General features: G+C 45.3%; 1 protein-coding gene and 1 non-coding gene across 3 annotated transcripts; one reads left to right on the top strand and one right to left on the bottom strand.

The window, feature by feature from the left end:
* Positions 1-191: 191 nt before the first annotated feature.
* Gtf3c6 (general transcription factor IIIC subunit 6) lies at positions 192-7,803 on the bottom strand. Of its 2 annotated transcripts, XM_050138077.1 has the most exons (6): positions 7,647-7,803; positions 7,221-7,301; positions 4,981-5,044; positions 4,844-4,888; positions 2,545-2,658; positions 192-620 (listed from the first exon to the last, which is right to left on the bottom strand). In XM_050138077.1, the coding sequence occupies exons 1-6, from the start codon at positions 7,737-7,739 to the stop codon at positions 331-333; spliced, it is 687 nt and encodes a 228-aa protein (XP_049994034.1). In that variant the 5' UTR covers positions 7,740-7,803; the 3' UTR covers positions 192-330. The 2 variants fall into 2 exon arrangements, with proteins under 2 accessions (XP_049994034.1, XP_049994035.1); XM_050138078.1 differs by lacking the exon at positions 7,221-7,301 and having other exon boundaries at positions 7,647-7,781.
* Positions 7,804-8,642: 839 nt separating this feature from the next.
* On the top strand, positions 8,643-8,857 carry LOC126499162 (small nucleolar RNA U3). The gene has a single exon (XR_007591011.1). It is a non-coding gene; the product is annotated as a small nucleolar RNA U3 (small nucleolar RNA).
* The last annotated feature ends 8,977 nt before the right edge of the window (positions 8,858-17,834 follow it).

The raw sequence follows: 17,834 nt of genomic DNA, 5'->3' as shown, positions 1-17,834 counted from the left end.
AAGAGAGAACCTGATGCCGACCGAAGCCAGGGCAGGCATAAGATCTCCTGGAACTGAAGCCACAGATGGTTTTAAGTTGCCTTGTGGGAATCAAAGCCAGGTCCTTGGGACGAGCAGCAGCCAGTGTCCTCCTTAACTATGGAGTCATCTCTCTAGCCCCATAAGTTATATTTTAAAAAACAGAATTCCTGTCTGGTCCTGCATGATTCTAGTATATTAAATTGTACTGTAACTGTAAATATATATATACTGTTAACAGTAACAACAAAATGGTAAGCCATTTGCAAGCTACACGGCAATTATTGTATATAAGACCTCTTTTCAAAAAGTTCATGACTGAGAAACATTTCCATCTTGAATTCCCATGAAGACAGAGCTTCCCATCTCGGCAGGGGTGTCTCCAGGAGAGCCAGGGTCCTCTGCTTCTGAGTGCTGCCCTGTCTCCTGCTCGTGGGTCTGCTCTGCGCTGCTTTCCATCTGAATCTCTTCGTCTTCCAACTCCACAGGTTTGTCAGGGGCCGGCACTACAGCCTCATCTTCATTTTCATGCAGAAAGCTGCAGATCATGTTGGGTCTATAGGAGAAATCGTTATCCTTCATCTGCAGCCACTCTACGCCATCTAAGTGGGCAGGAGATAAGCAGGGCAAATAAGAAAGAAGCAGAAAATTTCAGTTAATCAAAACAAATGTGGCACAGATGACGAGCTGTTACTGGGGCTGCTGGGGATGTAAATTTGTACAGCCACTACAGAAATCAATATGACAATGCCTTATAAAAAAGAAGACCAGTAAACGGTCTAGTAGTATCACTCCTACATACACAGTGAGAGGATGCTGAGTTGGTCTAGCACAGAGATACTTGCACATCTATGTTTATGGCTGCAGTATTCACAACAGCCAAGATACAGAACCATACTAAAGATCCATCATTGGGATAAACACATATAGGGAGGATACAGCCCTGCATGCCTCAATTTCATTCCCAAGTCTCTTCACTTCAGGTCAAGCACCTTTAAAATGATTTTATTTTATGTCAGATTCATTTCCTGAGACAGAATCTCACTATGGAGCCCTAGTTGTGTAGATCAGACTGGCCCTGAACTCATAAAGATCTATCTGTCTGCCTCTATCTCCCAAGTACTGGGATTAAAGGAAAGGTCACTATGCCTGGCCTGTTTATTTATTTATTTGTCTACTTATTTATTCAATATTTATGGGGTTTTGAAGACAGTTCAGCGGGTAAAAGCACTTGCCATGAGAGATTTACATAAGTCTGATCCACAGACCCTACAGGGAGATGACAGAACGGACCCAGAGCTGTCCTCTGACGTCCATATCGGTACAAGCCACTGCTGCCAATAACAATTTAAAACATCCTAAACTCTAATGTCTTTGTGTGTGGTATATGTGCATGTGTGCAAATATACATGTGCATGTGTGTATAAAGGCCAAAAGTAGACATGGGACATCTTCCTTAATCAGTCTGCACCTGACTTTGGAGAAGAGGTCTCTCCCTGAACCTGGAACTCACTGATCCAGGTAGACCGACTGACCAGTGGGCCTGTCCTCCTGTGTCCACCTCCCCAGTCCCCTGCAAGGCTGCTGAGGATTGAGCTTTGCCTGCATCGCCCAGCACTCAGAAAGGGAGAGGCAGCGCGTCTGTAATCCCAGTGCTAGGGAGGTGGTGACAGGAGGAGGAGCAGAAGGATCCCAACCTGGGCTGCAAGAGTTCCTGTCTAAAAAGTGGTACATACACAATACAGAATGTAAGTTTATTTATTTCGCTATAAATAAGAATTAAGTTGACATATGTAGGAAAATGGATACAACTAGAACTCTAAAACTCATTATTAAACAAAATAAGCTTGATGAGAAAGACACATATTGCATGCTTTCCTCCTAGGGAAACTTTCTAGGACATGAAAGTAGAAAGGGGATGGCGAGGGAGGCATGAACAGAAGCAGGAGGACACCGGAAGAAAGGGGATGGCGAGGGAGGCATGAACAGAAGCAGGAGGACACCGGAAGAAAGGGGATGGCGAGGGAGGCATGAACAGGGACAGGAGGACATCGGAAGGCAATGGGAGTCTGTGGCACAAAAGCAAAAGGAAGAACTCTGAGCCTGGCCTGGCCTGGCCTCCCAAGTACTGGGATTGTACCTAACAGCCACACACCCAATGCAGTGCTAAATTTTAATATAGTTTATTAATATAGCTATTTCTGAACATCCAAGGAATATCCTGATAGCAGCGTATCACCCACTGCCAAAGCCCACACTTGCTTTTGTCTATTAATGTATGGGACTCAGGGTTTGAGCTCACATCTTCCTTCCACTTGCCAAGTAGCTGAGTCTGGCCTTGAACTCCTGATCTTCGGCTGCCTTCCCCCACCCCGCAAAGCACTGGGATTACAAGCATATGCCACCATATCCTGCTAGTACTAGGCATTGATCCAAGGGCCTCACAAACGCTGGGCAAGGTTCTTGTCCACTTAGCTACGTTCCCAGCCCAAGGGCACCCATCTTCAAAGAATGGAGTCAACGAACCTATGTTTTCTTCTCCTTCCTTCTTTTCTGTCAGCAGCGTCCTTGTCATGCTGAGCTTCTTCATCGTGTGGCATTTGTACTTGAGCACTGTCTTGTCGGTCCCTTCCGGCTCCACTAGGACATAAAATGATCTTATTATGCTGCTTCACGCATCACATCAAGTACTCAACTACTTCCTACGGAGACAGCACGGGAAGTCACACTGTGATTCACCACTCCTGTCCCACACGCAAAGAAACGACAGAAAACACTGCCACTCAAAGGCACAACAGACTCAGACCCAAACAGCCATGAGGCCAGAAACATGAAACAGAGATGAAGGGAACAGGTTGGGTAGACTCAAGCCCTAACATGGGAAATTAAGGTCAGGAGTTGGCCTGCAGGACAGTTTGTCAACAATCCCATCACCCAAATGAAGGACCAGAACCAAATGCCCTACTTGAAGCAAGAGGATTGAGTGGGGATGTTCCCAGTTAGAAAAGCCTGGGGAAAACTGCTGTGATATTGCTGCCTAGAACTGCAACTTCTAAAGACTGTAGAGCCGGGTGGTGGTGGCGCACGCCTTTAATCCCAGCACTCGGGAGGCAGAGGCAGGCGGATCTCTGTGAGTTCGAGACCAGCCTGGTCTACAAGAGCTAGTGCCAGGACAGGCTCCAAAGCTACAGAGAAACCCTGTCTGGAAAAACCAAAAAAAAAAAAAAAAAAAAGACTGTAGACCCAGACAGGTGAGAGAATGAGACACTGGACCAAAGACAGGAGACACCAGAGGCTTCCACATACTGCTCTGCCAAGTGTGAGCTCCTGCTACACATCAGGAGAGAACATGATGGCATCTAGATATCGGAACCATATGAAGTCCAACTATTGCTAATATTCTTTTCTTTCTTTCTTTTTTTTTTTTTTCCGAGACAGGGTTTCTCTGTGGTTTTGGAGCCTGTCCTGGAACTAGCTCTGTAGACCAGGCTGGCCTCATATTCAGAGATCTGCCTGCCTCTGCCCCCGAGTACTGGGATTAAAGGCGTGCGCCACCACTGCCCACCACTGCCCGGCTATTGCTAATATTCAAACTTAGAATTTCATGTAGTTCCAGCTGCTCATTTAGTTGAAGATAGCATACATTCCACTTTTATTCTCCTCCACCCCTCTTTTTACATTCATTTTTTGGTGCTGGGTAATTGTGGCTAAGGCCTCCCACGTGCTAAGCAAATAAATGTTCTAGAGGAGAGCTACAACCCCAGCCTCTTATTAAATCTTTTTTCTTCCCTTTGCTCAATCTAGCTCTAGATATAAAGTTTGGAGAAAGTTGTTTACCTGTACACACAAAGACACACATAAGAATGTACGGCAGCATACGTTCACAGTGAGGTATTCGGTATGGTTAAGAACATTAAGAAATGCATGGCTGTACAGCAAATTACTCAGAAGGCTGAGACAGGAGGATCACAAGTCTGAAGTCAGCCAGGGAGAGGATATGCAAATCTCTAGTTCAGTCCCCAACATCATAAAGAGAAAATGAAAGTGAGCCTTGAAACATTCAAACCCTGGCCCTGCCACTCACTCCTGTGAGAATCTGAGACTGTTGCTGACACCCGTGCTTTCTCCAGCTATGAAGGAGCATGAAGACGGCACCGACGCTGGCACTTGGGAGGCTCAGGAAATAACACAGAGAATTCCAGGCCACCCTGTACTGAGGCTGCTTCCAAACATACAGAAAGTATCTTGTTCACTGAACTGTGGTAAAGATCAAATGAACATATAAATAAGATACAAATCCTTTAGAACTAACATAGAGAAGATGACAAAGAGTAGCTATTAGCAGGGAGGGGAGAGACAAGGAGGGGAGCAGAGAAAAATGTCAATAAATATCAACAAAATAAAAAAAAATGTAAAAAAAAAAAAAAGGCAGAAGGAGACAGGAGCTCAGTGCAGTCTGAAGCAATCCATCTAAGGCAGCAGTCTGAGGATACACTTAGAGGACAGGACTGTCCTTTTGGTCTGAGGATTCTGTAGAAGCAGAAGATCTCTCTAGTGGCTGGCTGCACTGCTTCTCTGATCTCTCAGCTTTCACTCCCTAATATCTGGCTCAGGGTTTTTATTAAGAACCATTAGAATTCGTGCTACAATGTATCGAGGCTATAATCCCAGCACTAAGGACGCAGGATTGTGAGTTCAAAGCCAGCCTGAGCTACAGCTGACCTGATATTAAGCAACAATAAAATAAAATAAAAAACAAAAAGCAAAACACACAGTAAATTTGAAATAATCTTTAGAAAGTTAGCCTAGCATAGCAATGACTTACCACGTTCAACACCTTCTTCAAATATAACACAGGTCCCAAGAGTATCTGCAGGAAAATGTAAGGCAAATTAGGAAAGATGGCAGAAATACTCTGAAAGCCACATGATAAAGGAGTTTGAACATCCGGCACTCTCCTACCTTCATACTCCCCAGCAAATACGTAGCTGTCTACTTGCAGGATGGGCCTCTCAGTGTCAATTCCCTACAACAGATTAAAGGGCATAAAATACCATCATTAGAAAATTTCCCTTGAGGGCTGGAGAAATGGCTCAGATGTTAAGAGCACTGGCTGTTCTTTCAGAAGTCCTGAGTTCAATTCCCAAAACCACATGGTGGCTCACAACCATCTGGCGCCCTCTTCTGGCCTGCAGGCATACGAGCAGACAGAACACTATATATTAAATAAATAAACCTTTAAAAAGAAATTTCCCTTGAAGCCAGGTAGTAGTGGTGCACACCTTTAATCCCAGCACTCAAGAGGCAGAGGTGGACACTCTGACCAGCCTGGTCTACAAAGTGAGTTCCAGGACAAGCCAGGACTGTTTCTCAGAGAAACCATCTTAAAAACTTCCCCCACCACCAAAAAAATGACCTCGGAGCTGGTGTGTTGAAGCACTCATGAGGCAGAGGCTAGCCTGATCTACAAAGCAAGTTCCTGGATAGCCATGGCTCGTTGGATCAGGTGTGGTGGAGCATGCCTTTAATCCCAGCACTTGGAAAGCAAAGAGACAGGCCATCTGAGCTTGACACCAGTCTAGTCTATAGAGTGAGTTCCGGGATGGCAAGATCGTGGGTCAGCTCAGACCACATATGCGACTATGTCTTCAAAAAAAGCAAAAAACATGACAAAACAAATCTCAAGGGCCACCAAGATCACTCAGCAGGTAGGTGCTTGCTGTCAAACCTGATGACCTGAGTCAATCCCCAGAACCTACATGGTGGGAGTGGAAACTGACTCCTACAAGCTGTCCTCTGACCTCTTCCACAGGAATACCGTGGCATGCATACGGCCACACACAAAAATAAATAAATGTAATCATAAAAAGAAAAAAAAAAGGAAAGAAAGAAAAGCAATGCCAGGTATGGTGGCACATACCGGCAATCCTAGCACTCAAGAGGTAGAAGTAGGAGAATCAAGCTCAAAAACAGCCTTAGCTACAAACTGAGTTCATGGCCATCCTCTATTCCATCAGCCCTTGCCGGGAACTACTGGGGAGAAGGAAGGCGGAGGGGAGACGGGTGACTATGATCAAGTATATTATGTGCATGTATAATATTATTAGAATGAAACCCGTTATGTACACACAATTATCACAGACTTTATAACTTGCTTATTTTTTTGTTTTGTTTTTTTGAGACAGGGTTTCTTTGTCCACCTGCCTCTGCCTCTAAAGTGCTGGTACTAAAGACATGTGTCAAATAAACTAGGCAGCCTCAAACCCATAGAGATCCACCTGCCTCTGCCTCTCAAGTGCTGAAATTAAAGGTGTGTGTCACCACTAGCTAGCTTCTTTAGGATTTTTAAAGACAAGGCTCCTTGTAACTCAAGCTGGCCTAGAATTTACTTTGTCATTAAGGATGCCTGCCATAGACTCTCCAATGCTGACATTACAGGGTGTACCAGGACGGCCTACTTTCATGCTGTTTCTTATAGTCTGATGGCTGAGGCTCAGGTGTGAGCCATGGAGATACACCAAAGACTCTGCCTGTTGTCATGTGCAGACACTTGAGAGAAGCAAGTAATGTGGATACTGAGCAACTGAGCAACTGGCCTGGCCACGCAGTATACATGTCCACACTTAGACCAGAGTCTGGGACCAGACTAGTACTCTTGACTGGTACCACTGGAGGATGGAACTTTCTAGGCCTACTAGAAAGAAGACAGGCTCTGCTTAGGTACAGCACTGGATGAGGCTTTTGTCCAAAGTTCCAAACAAAATGTTATCTTTTGCTCTTCATATTCTCTCCGGCCGTACATTCAGGCAGCAGGCATTTCCTTACTCCATAGAATCACCCGTTACCCTGTTCCTCTGGAACAGTCCCTTTAAGCTTTGTAAAGTGGAATGATCATATTTATCTTCGTGGATAAGTGTAGCCGCTTCATTCCTGTTTTAACTTTGAGAAAAAATGCCAGGTGGTGGTGGCACATTCCTTTAATCCCAGCACTCAGGAGGCAGTAGCAGACAGATTTCAGTGTTCCAGGCCAGCATGGGGCTACACAGAGAAACTCTGTCTTAAAAAACGAGAGAGAGAGAGACAGAGACAGACAGAGAGAGACAGAGACAGAGAGAGAGTCAGAGAAAAGAAAGAAAATCTACAACTTTCGCTGAACTTGAAAGAATAAAAATCTACAACATTCCCCAAATTCTAAGACTCACCAAAATTTTGCATTTATTTTCACATTTGGAGAGAAAGTCTGAATCAATAATTCCTGACAACTCTACCAGAACAAATTGCTCCTGGCGGAAGAAAGAAAAGTTAGTATGGTACACGGCCAGCGAGCAAGGGACAATAAACAGAAATGCCACAAATCCCAATTTAACGATGCCACCTTTGTGAAAACTGGATGTAGTCTCTGGTGGAAGCAGATTACCCGCGGAACCCCCAAGACCATCTCTAGTCTTTCTAGAATGGGTAGACTAGTACTGGGGTTAGAGCTCCCCGCTTCTCGTGCCCCAGGGTCTGAAAGAGAGCGAGCAGTCTCTCCGGGCCTCCCTCCCGCCGTCCGCACCCGGAACCCTCTTCCCCAACGGGCTTGGCACAGCTATGACCGCCAACGCTGAAGGCCTTCGACCCACGCTTACAGCCTCCTCTATCTCCTCTTCCTCCTCCTCATCCTCGTCCTCCCAACTCGGATCCATCGCAGCCGCCATAGCTCGCACACTCGGAGACGCCATCACTGGCTACGCCCACCCGGGGCCGCCATCTTGGATACGGGCAGCGGCGCCCCATATCCGGCTACTGCTGCTCACGACGCACGATCGCCTCGCCAGAAAGCAAGATGGCCACGCCAGGAGTCCGCGGGAGAACCACGTGAAGGCTCTGCACACTCCGAGCTTTCGAGCTTGGGAATTTCGATTTTTTTACCCCCTTGGGAGAACGTGGTTCGTAGAGCTCAGGCTGCCCAGAACTCAGAGAGTAGCTGAACGTGCACACAAGCATCTGCCTCTACCTCCCTGCTGGATTAAGCTCTGAATCTTAGAAACTAAACCTCGCGTACTTCGCGTGTGGCACTGATACCTGGAGAACCAATTTGAGTCAACTGAAGTGCTTGCCTACACTGTCATCCCAGCAGCTGCTAAGGGGGCTAAAGCAGGATTATTCATGCAAATTCAAGGCCAGTCTAGCTAGCACCAAGCATAGGCTTGCACATCCAGCACTAATGCTACCGAATGTTGCACTGGGAAGACTGGGGCAGGGTGGAAATCGAACAGCAAAGGTTACTAAGCAAAATCAGTTTCAACAGAATGTAATCTGAGAACCCGCACACACCCTTTATCTTTAAACCGGACCGGAAGCGGTTTTGTTTGCCTGAATACAGTAGCGTGATTGGCTGTTGCCCGTAATATGCTAATTAGAACTTTAAATCTGAGTTACTGTACAATTCATAATATTTAGAATGATTTATTTTTCAAAGGAAAGTACGAATATCACTTTGAAAATACATGTGTGTGCTACTTCTTCGGAGAGAAGATCACCGATGGCGGCGACGGAGCGGGGGGAAAATGGACATCCAATGTCACCATTAGTGAAAAATGTACTGCCAGGTGTGACTCGGCAGCGGTTGCCAGCACAACTTTAAGACTATACTTTCAGGGATCATTTCTATAGTTCGTTACTAGAGAAGTTTCTCTGACTGTGTAGAGCACCCGAAACCACGAGGAGGAGACAGAGTATTCTCCCCTGAGCGTGAAGCCGGCTTTTAGTGTTGCTTCGTGCAACTGCTATCTGCCATTGATGATCGTTCCACTCTTCCTTTGGGAGAGTGGAGGGGGAGAAATACAGTCTGAGTGGTTTCTTTTTATTACTGGTTTAAAGTCAGCTTTATTCTTTTCCTTACTGTACATTATGATGTGAGTTTTATGTGTGGCATGGTTGTTGCTACTATAGCTGTCTTCCTGCTTTTTACTTACAGGGGGTTGAGGGGGGTTTCGATGCTTCTTTAGGGGCTTTGGACCCCGTCCTGGAACTCTCTCTGTATGCCAATCTGGCCTCGAACTCACAGAGATCCGCGCCTTTGCACTCACTCTAAAGAATTTTTTTTTTTTTTTTTTTTTGGCTTTTCGAGACAGGGTTTCTCTGTAGCTTTGGAGCCTGTCCTGGAACTAGCTCTTATAGACCAGGCTGGTCTCGAACTCAGAGATCTGCCTGCTTCTGCCTCCCGAGTGCTGGGATTAAAGGCGTGCGCCACCACCGCCCGGCTCTCGAATCTTTTAAAGGAAATTTTTAAAGAATCTTCTATTAAAGAGTCATGTGCCAAACTAGGTCTTTTGAAACCGTAATTGAAATTACTTGGAGAGAAAAAAATGCCGCGAGGTGTAAATAGGGGCAATTAGGAGAGGAGCACAGAGTACCTTTCTGTGTTTTTAAATGATATTGGGCGCGATATTCTGAATCTGCCACGCGGGGGCGACAAGTGACTTAACTAACAATCTGCTCCTGCTTGCTCTTAAAAGCCTGAAGGAAAAACACATTTCTTAGCGGAATTCTAGTAAAAAGTACCTTTAGGGTTAAAGTCCTGTTTCAGTATTATTTTCAGTTGTACGTTTTTGTTTTAAACGTGTACCTTACTTGGATGAGTAGACGAAGTGCAAGGCTGAGACTGTAGCTCAATGGTAGAGCATTTGCCTGGCACCTTTGAAACCCTTGGTCCAACCGCCAATGGGGCGGGGCGGTTACTAAGTGTTGGGTAAGTAAGACTTCTTCAAATTTCAACTGCCTCACAGTGAGTTGGAAGGCTTCTCCAGATAGCAAATGAGCATTTTCATCCCAGTAAATTCCGCGGTACTGATGCTCTGGCCTCAGAAACCGGGGTGGAATAATACTCTACCAGATCACAGTAGCCAAGAGTCCTTTGTCAGCAGCCATGTACGACTAAATACTGAGACCATGTTAAGTGTTCCAGCTTACTAGAGAGCATTAATAGTTGTGAAAGTAAGTTTTGGGGAGGGATGGGGGGGATTCAAGACAGGGTTTCTCTGTAGCTTTGGAGCCTGTCCTAGAACTCACTCTGTGGCCTCAAGCTCACAGAGACCTGCCTGTTTCTGCCTCCCAAATGCTGGGATTAAAGGTGTGCACCACCACCGCCCAGTTTAAAATCTAATTCTTTAATTTATTTTCGCCTTACTATTTTTATGTGTATATGTGTCTGTCAACACACATTAAGACAAAAATAGCTGGGGGCTGGAGAGATGGCTCAGAGGTTAAGAGCATTGCCTACTCTTCCAAAGGTCCTGAGTTCAATTCCCAGCAACCACATGGTGGCTCACAACCATCTGTAATGAGGTCTGGTGCCCTCTTCTGGCCTTCGGCATACACACAGAAAGAATATTGTATTCATAATACATAATAAATAAATATTCACAAAAAATAGCTGGATATGGTGGCATCAGCCTTTAATTTGTGACGAAGGGGCAGGTGAATGGGTCTCTGTGCATCTGAGGCCAGACTGGTTTACAGGATGAATTCCAGACCAGTCAAGGCTTCACAGTGAGATTCTGTTCAAAAGAAAGAAGGGGTGGTGGTGGTGAAGTTAATAAAATTTGTGTAACTGTTTAAGATGCCAGAGTAATAGTCACGAAATTTCTCGGACTCCAGTTAAGGGATGTGGCTCAGTTAGCAGAGTGCTTGTCTAACATGCAGGACACCCTGGGTTTATCCCTAGCGGTACCTAAATAGGACCTGGTGCAGCATGCCTGTGATCTCTGCAGGAGCGCAAGGTCATCTATGAACCAGGTGGTAGTGGCACACGCCTTTAATCCCAGTACTTGGAGGCATAAACAAGCAGATCTCTGTGAGTTCAAGGCCAGTTTGGTCTACAGAGAGAGTTCCTGAACAACCAAGGCTACACGGAGAAACCCTGTTTCAAGAGGATCATCTTTGTTTTTTTTTTTAAATATTTATTTATTATTTATTATGTATACAATATTCTTTCTGTGTGTATGCTTGCAGGCCAGAAGAGGGCACCAGACCTCATTACAGATGGTTGTGAGCCACCATGTGGTTGCTGGGAATTGAACTCAGGACCTTTGAAAGAGTAGGCAATGCTCTTAACCTCTGAGCCATCTCTCCAGCCCCCCAAGAGGATCATCTTTGACTGTGTAGAATGGGCTATTTGAGACCCTCCCTTTAAAAAAATATTCTTCGATATGTGAAGACAAAGACTTCAGGCTGCTTACAGGGGCCGGGAAGGCAGTTCTTTTGGTAGAGTGGTTGGCTTGCACAAAATCCTGAGTTTGGTTTTCAGCATTTTATAAAGTGACCAATATGGCACCTAGTACTCAGGAAGGAGGTGGAGGCCCACTGCGTGCTACAAAGAAGGAGACAACACTGTTCCAAAGACTTTAATAATCACCACATAATCGGGTCACTCACTATCAATAAGAGCCGCAGGACAAGGACTCTGGAGCCTTGTTTCCCCTGTCAGTCGCGAGCAGTGGCAGAAGCAGGGATTATAAGCACAAAAACCATAAACTTTCGTTGCCAAGTTACATTTAAAATTTTCACCAATCTGGAATCAAAGACTAGGGACACAGAATGTAAGCCTTTCAGTCCAACCAATGAGATTCATTTCTTTTTTTATGTTGTTAGGAACAGCCATAATGTCTTAGAGAACTTAAGATTCATAACGACTATTTCTATCGGAGGAGGTTGGTCAGCCATTGGAGAGTTCTCAGCTCCCCTCCGGCTTGAGAACCTGAACTTTATTTCACCCTACAGGTAAGATGGAGTCTGAAATCAAAATGGCAATACTTAGGCCAAGGTGCTTTTGCCTGCTCCCTTCATGATGAATGCAGGCATGTGTGCTCAACTCCACTGCCTAGGGGATCATGCTGCCAAGAATGGGTTTCCACATCAATCAAATATTCAGGACAATCCTCCACGGACGTGTCCACCGGGCAACCAGTCTCCACAATCCCTCTATCTAGGTGATTCTAGATTGTGTTAAAATGACGGTTGAAACTGACTGTTGGGTTGGAGCCTCCAGCTCACCCTGGATAATCTGGAAAGCCCCATTCCCACCTCTCACCAAACCCCGCCCACTCGGAGTCTCCGAACAAAGGTGCCAAATGTTCAGTTTCGAGTTCTTAGCGACTTCTCCAGCACCTCCACTGAAGGTGCCAGCTGCCCAAGTTCCCGCCTGAAGTGGTCAGCTTTTGACCTTACTTGGGCACAAACCCGACTTGTGGCAGACACGTCATCACCCCTCACCTACAACCTATAAAAGTCCTTACCTTTTGGGGCATGGCTTCTCCAGCCTCAGTCTCTGGGACTGGAGAACCGGCCGCGGAGTTACATTGCTCCAATCAACCTGTTGTTATTCTTCTGCAATTTGGGGGGGATCCAGTTTAGGGGCAGAATCCCTATTACTGAGCACCACAGAGCTGCATTCCTTACGTGTGTTCTCCTGGACATCTTTGAAATTTCTCTGCTGTGAGAGGCACTTCTGTAGAAAAGTTTGAGAAATACTGAAATATTAGTTTAAAACAAATGACACTTTATTTGGGCCTGGAAGTGAAGAGCTGTCAACTCAATACTCACAAGAATGGGGCAGGAGGATCCAAAGTTCAAGGTCAGCCAGGTGGCTTAATTAGAGCCTATCTCAAAATAAAAGTAAAATAAATAAGGAGACAGTAGCTCAGAGGAAGATACGGCCTAGCAATGTGTGAAGTTTAGTCACCAGCACCAAAACTAAACAGGTAAACAAATGCAGCATGGCCTGTCACGTTGACGTGGAAGCACACCATGTGTCAGCGGCCCCTTTGATACGTGGTGGAATCTGTGGGACTTAGCTTCTAACTGCTTGAAGAGGAGCAGACGAGAAATTGTTAAAATCCGAATTTCCAGCTGGCTGTGCTAGTATACACCTCTAATCTCCAACACAGGAGGGTGACCAACCGGGAAACCTACCCAGAGCCTATCTTTAAAATAAATTACACAGCCCGGGCAATGGTGATGGATCCCTGTGATCCCAGGACTCAGAAGGCAGAGGCAAGCTATCTCTGAGTTTGAGGTCAGTCTCGTCTTTAGAACGAGTTCCAGGACATTCAGTACTACACAGAGAAACTCTGTCTCGAAAAAAACAAAATAAATAGATAAATTACACCTATTTAAATTTTCAATTTCACTTACTATCAGTGTGTGTGTGCACATGCATGTGTGGTACCTGTCTTTGGGTATGTGCACACCTGAAACAATTCAAATGTGAGTGTCAGAAGACAAGTTTGTGGAGCCGTTTCTCTCCTACCTTTACACAGGTTCCAGGAATAGAGCTCAGGTCTTCAGATAGTCACAATACTTACTCTCTAAGCCAGTGGTTAGAGGTCACAACTCCTTTGGGGATGAATAGCAGATATCCTATATATCATATATTTACATGATAATTCATAACAGTAGCAAAATTACAGTCATGAAGCAGCAACAAAAACGTAATTTTATGGTTGGGGGTCAGCATAACTATATTAAATGGCTGCAACATTAGGACAGCTGAGAACCACTGCAAGCCATCTCGCTGACTCCTGTCTCAATAAAATAAATAAATAAACCGAGCCAAGGACAGCTGGAGATGTGACTTAGTCTGTAGAGTACTTTCTTAGAATGCACAAAGCCATAGGTTTGATCCTCAACACCAATAAAGCCAAGAATGATAGTACAGCCCTCCAACCTCAGTGCCGTGAGAACTGGAGGTAGGAGGATCGGAAGTTTAAGGTCAGCTGGGTGCAGTGATACAAGTCTTTATTTAGTACCAGCACTTGGGAGGCGGAGGCAGGTAGATCTCTGTGAGTTCCAGACCAGCCAATGCGCTGCAAACAGTGAGCAAGCAAACAGAAGTTCAAGATCATCCTTGGCTACATAACAAGTCTGATGCCATCCTGGCTTATGTGAGAGCCTGTTTCCAAAGTAAACTCAGGGGACTGGAGATGGTTCTGCAGCTAAGAGCAACTCCATATCCAGGGGATCGGATGCCTCTGCAGACACCTGCACTCCCATGCATTTGTCTACATGCAACCACACACGCTTTCACATAATCCAAAATAATAAAAGTAAATATTTTGAAAAGTAAACTAAGCGACCAGTAATATGGCTTGTAGCAGACTTTCTTGGACCACCAGCTTCCAAATCACGACATGGAGATATTATTAATTATGTATGCTCAACCTTAGCTTATGCGTGTTTCCAGCTAGCTTTTTTATATTTTTGTTGTTGTCCCAAGGCTCACTTCCCTCCTTTACATACAGTTCATCATGCTTCCTCCATGGCTGGCTGATTGGTCCCCGGCTGGCTGGCTGGCTCCCCTTTTCTCTCTGCTTGCCAGCCCTGCCTTTCTCTCCTCTGCCTAGCTATTGGCCGTTCAGCTTTTTGTTAGACCAATCCGGTACCTTAAGCAGGCAAGGTGAAACCACAACATGAAAAAAGCAACAACCCTTATATAATCAACAAATGCATCATAACCAAATGCAGCATAAAAGCAACAACCCTTATATAATCAACAAGTGCATCATAACCAAATGCAGCATATCTTCACATAGCTAAGCTGATAGTCCACAGCATAAACACCACATCTTTCCATAGCGAGACTAGTATTCCACAACAATGGTTCAGAAGGGAAGGCACTTACCATGCAAGTCCAGCAAAGAGAGTTCAATCCTGGAATGAGAAGAAAGAAATGACTCCACAGGATTGTCCTCTGACCTCTACACAGGTGCTGTGACCTCTATACATATGCTGTGACCTCTACACCTGTGCTGTGACCTCTATACATGTGATATAACCTCTACACAGGTGCTGTGACCTCTACACAGGTGCTGTGACCTCTACACAGGTGCTGTGACCTCTATACATGTGATATAACCTCTACACATGTGCTGTGACCTCTATACATGTGATATAACCTCTACACATGTGCTGTGACCTCTATACATGTGCTGTGACCTCTACACAGGTGTTGTGACCTCTATACATGTGCTGTGACCTCTACACAGGTGCTGTGACCTCTACACAGGTGCTGTGACCTCTACACAGGTGCTGTGACCTCTACACAAGTGCTGTGGCCTTTGTGCCCCTCCACACACACGCACCACATATATACACATACAACTTTTTGAAGAAGTAAGACAGAGCTCAGCGGTTAAGAGCACCAAGTTAAGTCTCTATCAATCATATCAGGTGACTCGCAAGCCACCCGTGGCTCCAGCTCAGCAGCTATGACACCTTCTGAGCTCTGAGAACATCTGCATATACACGGTACGCATAAACCCACTCAGACACACATGCACAAGTGTAAATCAAAAACGAATATTTTAAAAAGTCAAGTAAAATAGTCATGGCAGAATGTGTCGAACGTCTCAAAAGTTGATTTGGATTCGATAAGCTATACAGATGAGGGCTGCCAGTGGAGGAGACGCTGGGATGGTGTGTGGGGTGACTCAAGCTAGGAAGCTCTCTGTATGTAGTCAGGAGATCCAGAGGACCCTGGGTGGGGCCGTGACCGAAGACCAGACAAGATGTGTCAGAGACATACCTGCTCAGAGTAAGGCTTGGGGACTGCCAAATGATGAGGCCAATAAAAAAAGGAAGGACTCATTTTACCCCTGTCACTTGGAGTTTGGACTCAACCAGGATGTCGCCACAGGGCTGGCAGCAGAAGGTTGAGAACAGAAGTGAAAAAAATCTTGAGGGAGGTTCAACACGCCTTCGCCAAGACGAGGGTCCAGACATCACTGTCAGAGCAGAACGATCCTTAGTAAAGATGTCAAGATGTGTGCACACTGAGGAAAAAAACAAGAAGTCTTAGTGGAAATGCCTGTGAGGGAAACCATGGACCATTTCTGCCTGTATCATGTGCATCCTTCTGAGCTCGCGAGAACAGGGGAGAAATAGGACAGTCGATTTCGACCTAAATTGTACACTGTTCTGACTGCCGATAATGCCATCCAGCAGACGTGAGAGCTACCCCTTGAGAGTCAGCTGTCCTGCAGTCATTGTGAACAATCTCTGCGGGAATCCAGGGATGGCACAGTGCTCTCGTTTTTTACGATGCTGGGGGAACACATCCAAACTTGTCTACATGGAATGTGCGAAATTTGAATGCCTGCGAATGACTTCATTAGCGCATTGTTTGACTCAAAGACGCAAGGGTGAATCTCAAGGGTTCGTTCTGTGAGCTTTAGAAGCCTCAAGTCTGAGATTACATGCGATAACTTGAAAAAATGTAAAGAGAATCTGGGGTTGTCTGGCTAGAAGGTGATAACTGGAGTAGATCTTTGGATTTTCTAGTTCCCAAGAACTCTGTGATAAAGGCTATCTTGTCTTGGTGTTTAGCAATAAACATGCAGAACAGATTTTAAAAGGGAAGAAGGAATTGCAAATCTCCAGCTACAGCCCGAGAGTCTGTGCAGCCGGATGGCGCTGGGAACATGAGGTAGCTTGCCCCAGCTGTCTGTCTAAACAGATAAAAAGATGATTAAGCAGGCCAGTGGTTTTCAAGGGTGGTTCCCAGGGCATTGTATTCAACATTAGCTGGGATTATGTCAAAAATGCAAATTTTCAAGCCCTACCCAACAATGCTAAAATAACAAATCTTGGGAGGGCCCAAATTGGTGGCTTGAAATCTCCAGGACATTCTGATGCCCAGTTCAATTTGAAAACCGAGTCAGGCCTAGTAGGATTCATTTTTTTTTCCTCTGACAGGAATTTGGACTGGGTCATATAAGAGTCAGTCGGCTGGCTGTGGGGATGAGAGCTAAACCTTGGCTAAAGGGAGGTTCTGAGTAAGCTGAAGGCATGAGTAAGCAGAGGTATGAGTAAATGGGGCGGTTGGCCCGTCGCCATAGCGACCGCGAGGGATGGCAGCACACGCCCTCGCCCTCGCGGTGGGGAGGATTGCATGCCTGTGGCCATTAAGAGAAACCAGAACCCCAGTGTGTAAAAGTGCATGGGACTTGCTCATTTTCATTCACTCCCAGCCAAGCCATATTGCTGCCGTTCTTTTCCTCTGATAATCTTACCTGTGCGTAGCCTGAAAACACACTTTCCGTTATTGGAGGTAGCCTAAGTTCATCTACGTTGTTTCCAGAATTTGAACTATGTGTGTATGTACAGTGGAGGGGGCTGGTGCCTGAGGGGGCCAGCAGGGGGCGTCACAGCCCCCGGAACTGGGGTTATAGGAACCGTGAAGGGCCTGGCATGGGTGCTGGGAACTGAGTTTGGGTGCTCTGCAAGAGCACACTCTTAACTACTGCTTTCTCTCCAGCCCCTGAATCTACGTTCTTAAAATATAAAAAGATGATATAGCGCCGAAGCCAACTAAGCAGAAGTGTAAGTTAAAGGGATGGCTAATTTTTAAGTATAACATTTTTGTTTTATTTTACCATTTATTTATTCTTTTTTTTTTTAGTCTCTCAATCATATTTTACATCTTCACAGCTGTCCCTGGGTTCTTTCAATTTCAATACAGCCCCAGAGATAAAGCATCAGTCAATGTGCTACTAGAGCTGTGAAGAAGATCAAGAGGCAAGCAAATTATTGACTAGCATTGTTATTAATTGATGGCTGATCTGACCTTTCACCTCATTCATGATATCAGAATTCTACTATTAATTTTGAGACTTCACAAGTTGACTTTTCTTATCTAATAATTGTATTTTTCTTTTTTAAATTATTTATTTATTTTTTTATTGAAAAAAATTCCACCTCTTCCCTGCCTCCTATTCCCTTCCCCTCCCCCCACTCCCCAAAATTCCACCTCTTCCCTGCCTCCTATTCCCTTCCCC

The sequence above is a fragment of the Alexandromys fortis genome, unplaced genomic scaffold (genome assembly GCF_014885135.2).
Source record: "Alexandromys fortis isolate MF-2015 unplaced genomic scaffold, M_Fortis_MF-2015_v1.1 scaffold_14, whole genome shotgun sequence".
In the NCBI taxonomy this organism is placed as follows: Eukaryota; Metazoa; Chordata; class Mammalia; order Rodentia; family Cricetidae; genus Alexandromys; species Alexandromys fortis.
Note: the sequence above shows the minus strand (reverse complement) of the source record. Positions and strands in the feature narration are given on the sequence as shown.

Bases quoted from the DNA above. Each gene is read 5' to 3' on its own strand.
- Gtf3c6 (XM_050138077.1), bottom strand. From the start codon at position 7,739: ATGGCGTCTCCGAGTGTGCGAGCTATGGCGGCTGCGATGGATCCGAGT. The intron at 5,045-7,220 runs GTGAGTCTTAGA...AATCTGTTGTAG, and splicing joins AAAATAAATGCAAAATTTTG to GGAATTGACACTGAGAGGCC. The intron at 621-2,544 runs GTTCGTTGACTC...CTGCCCACTTAG, and splicing joins GGAAGGAGAAGAAAACATAG to ATGGCGTAGAGTGGCTGCAG.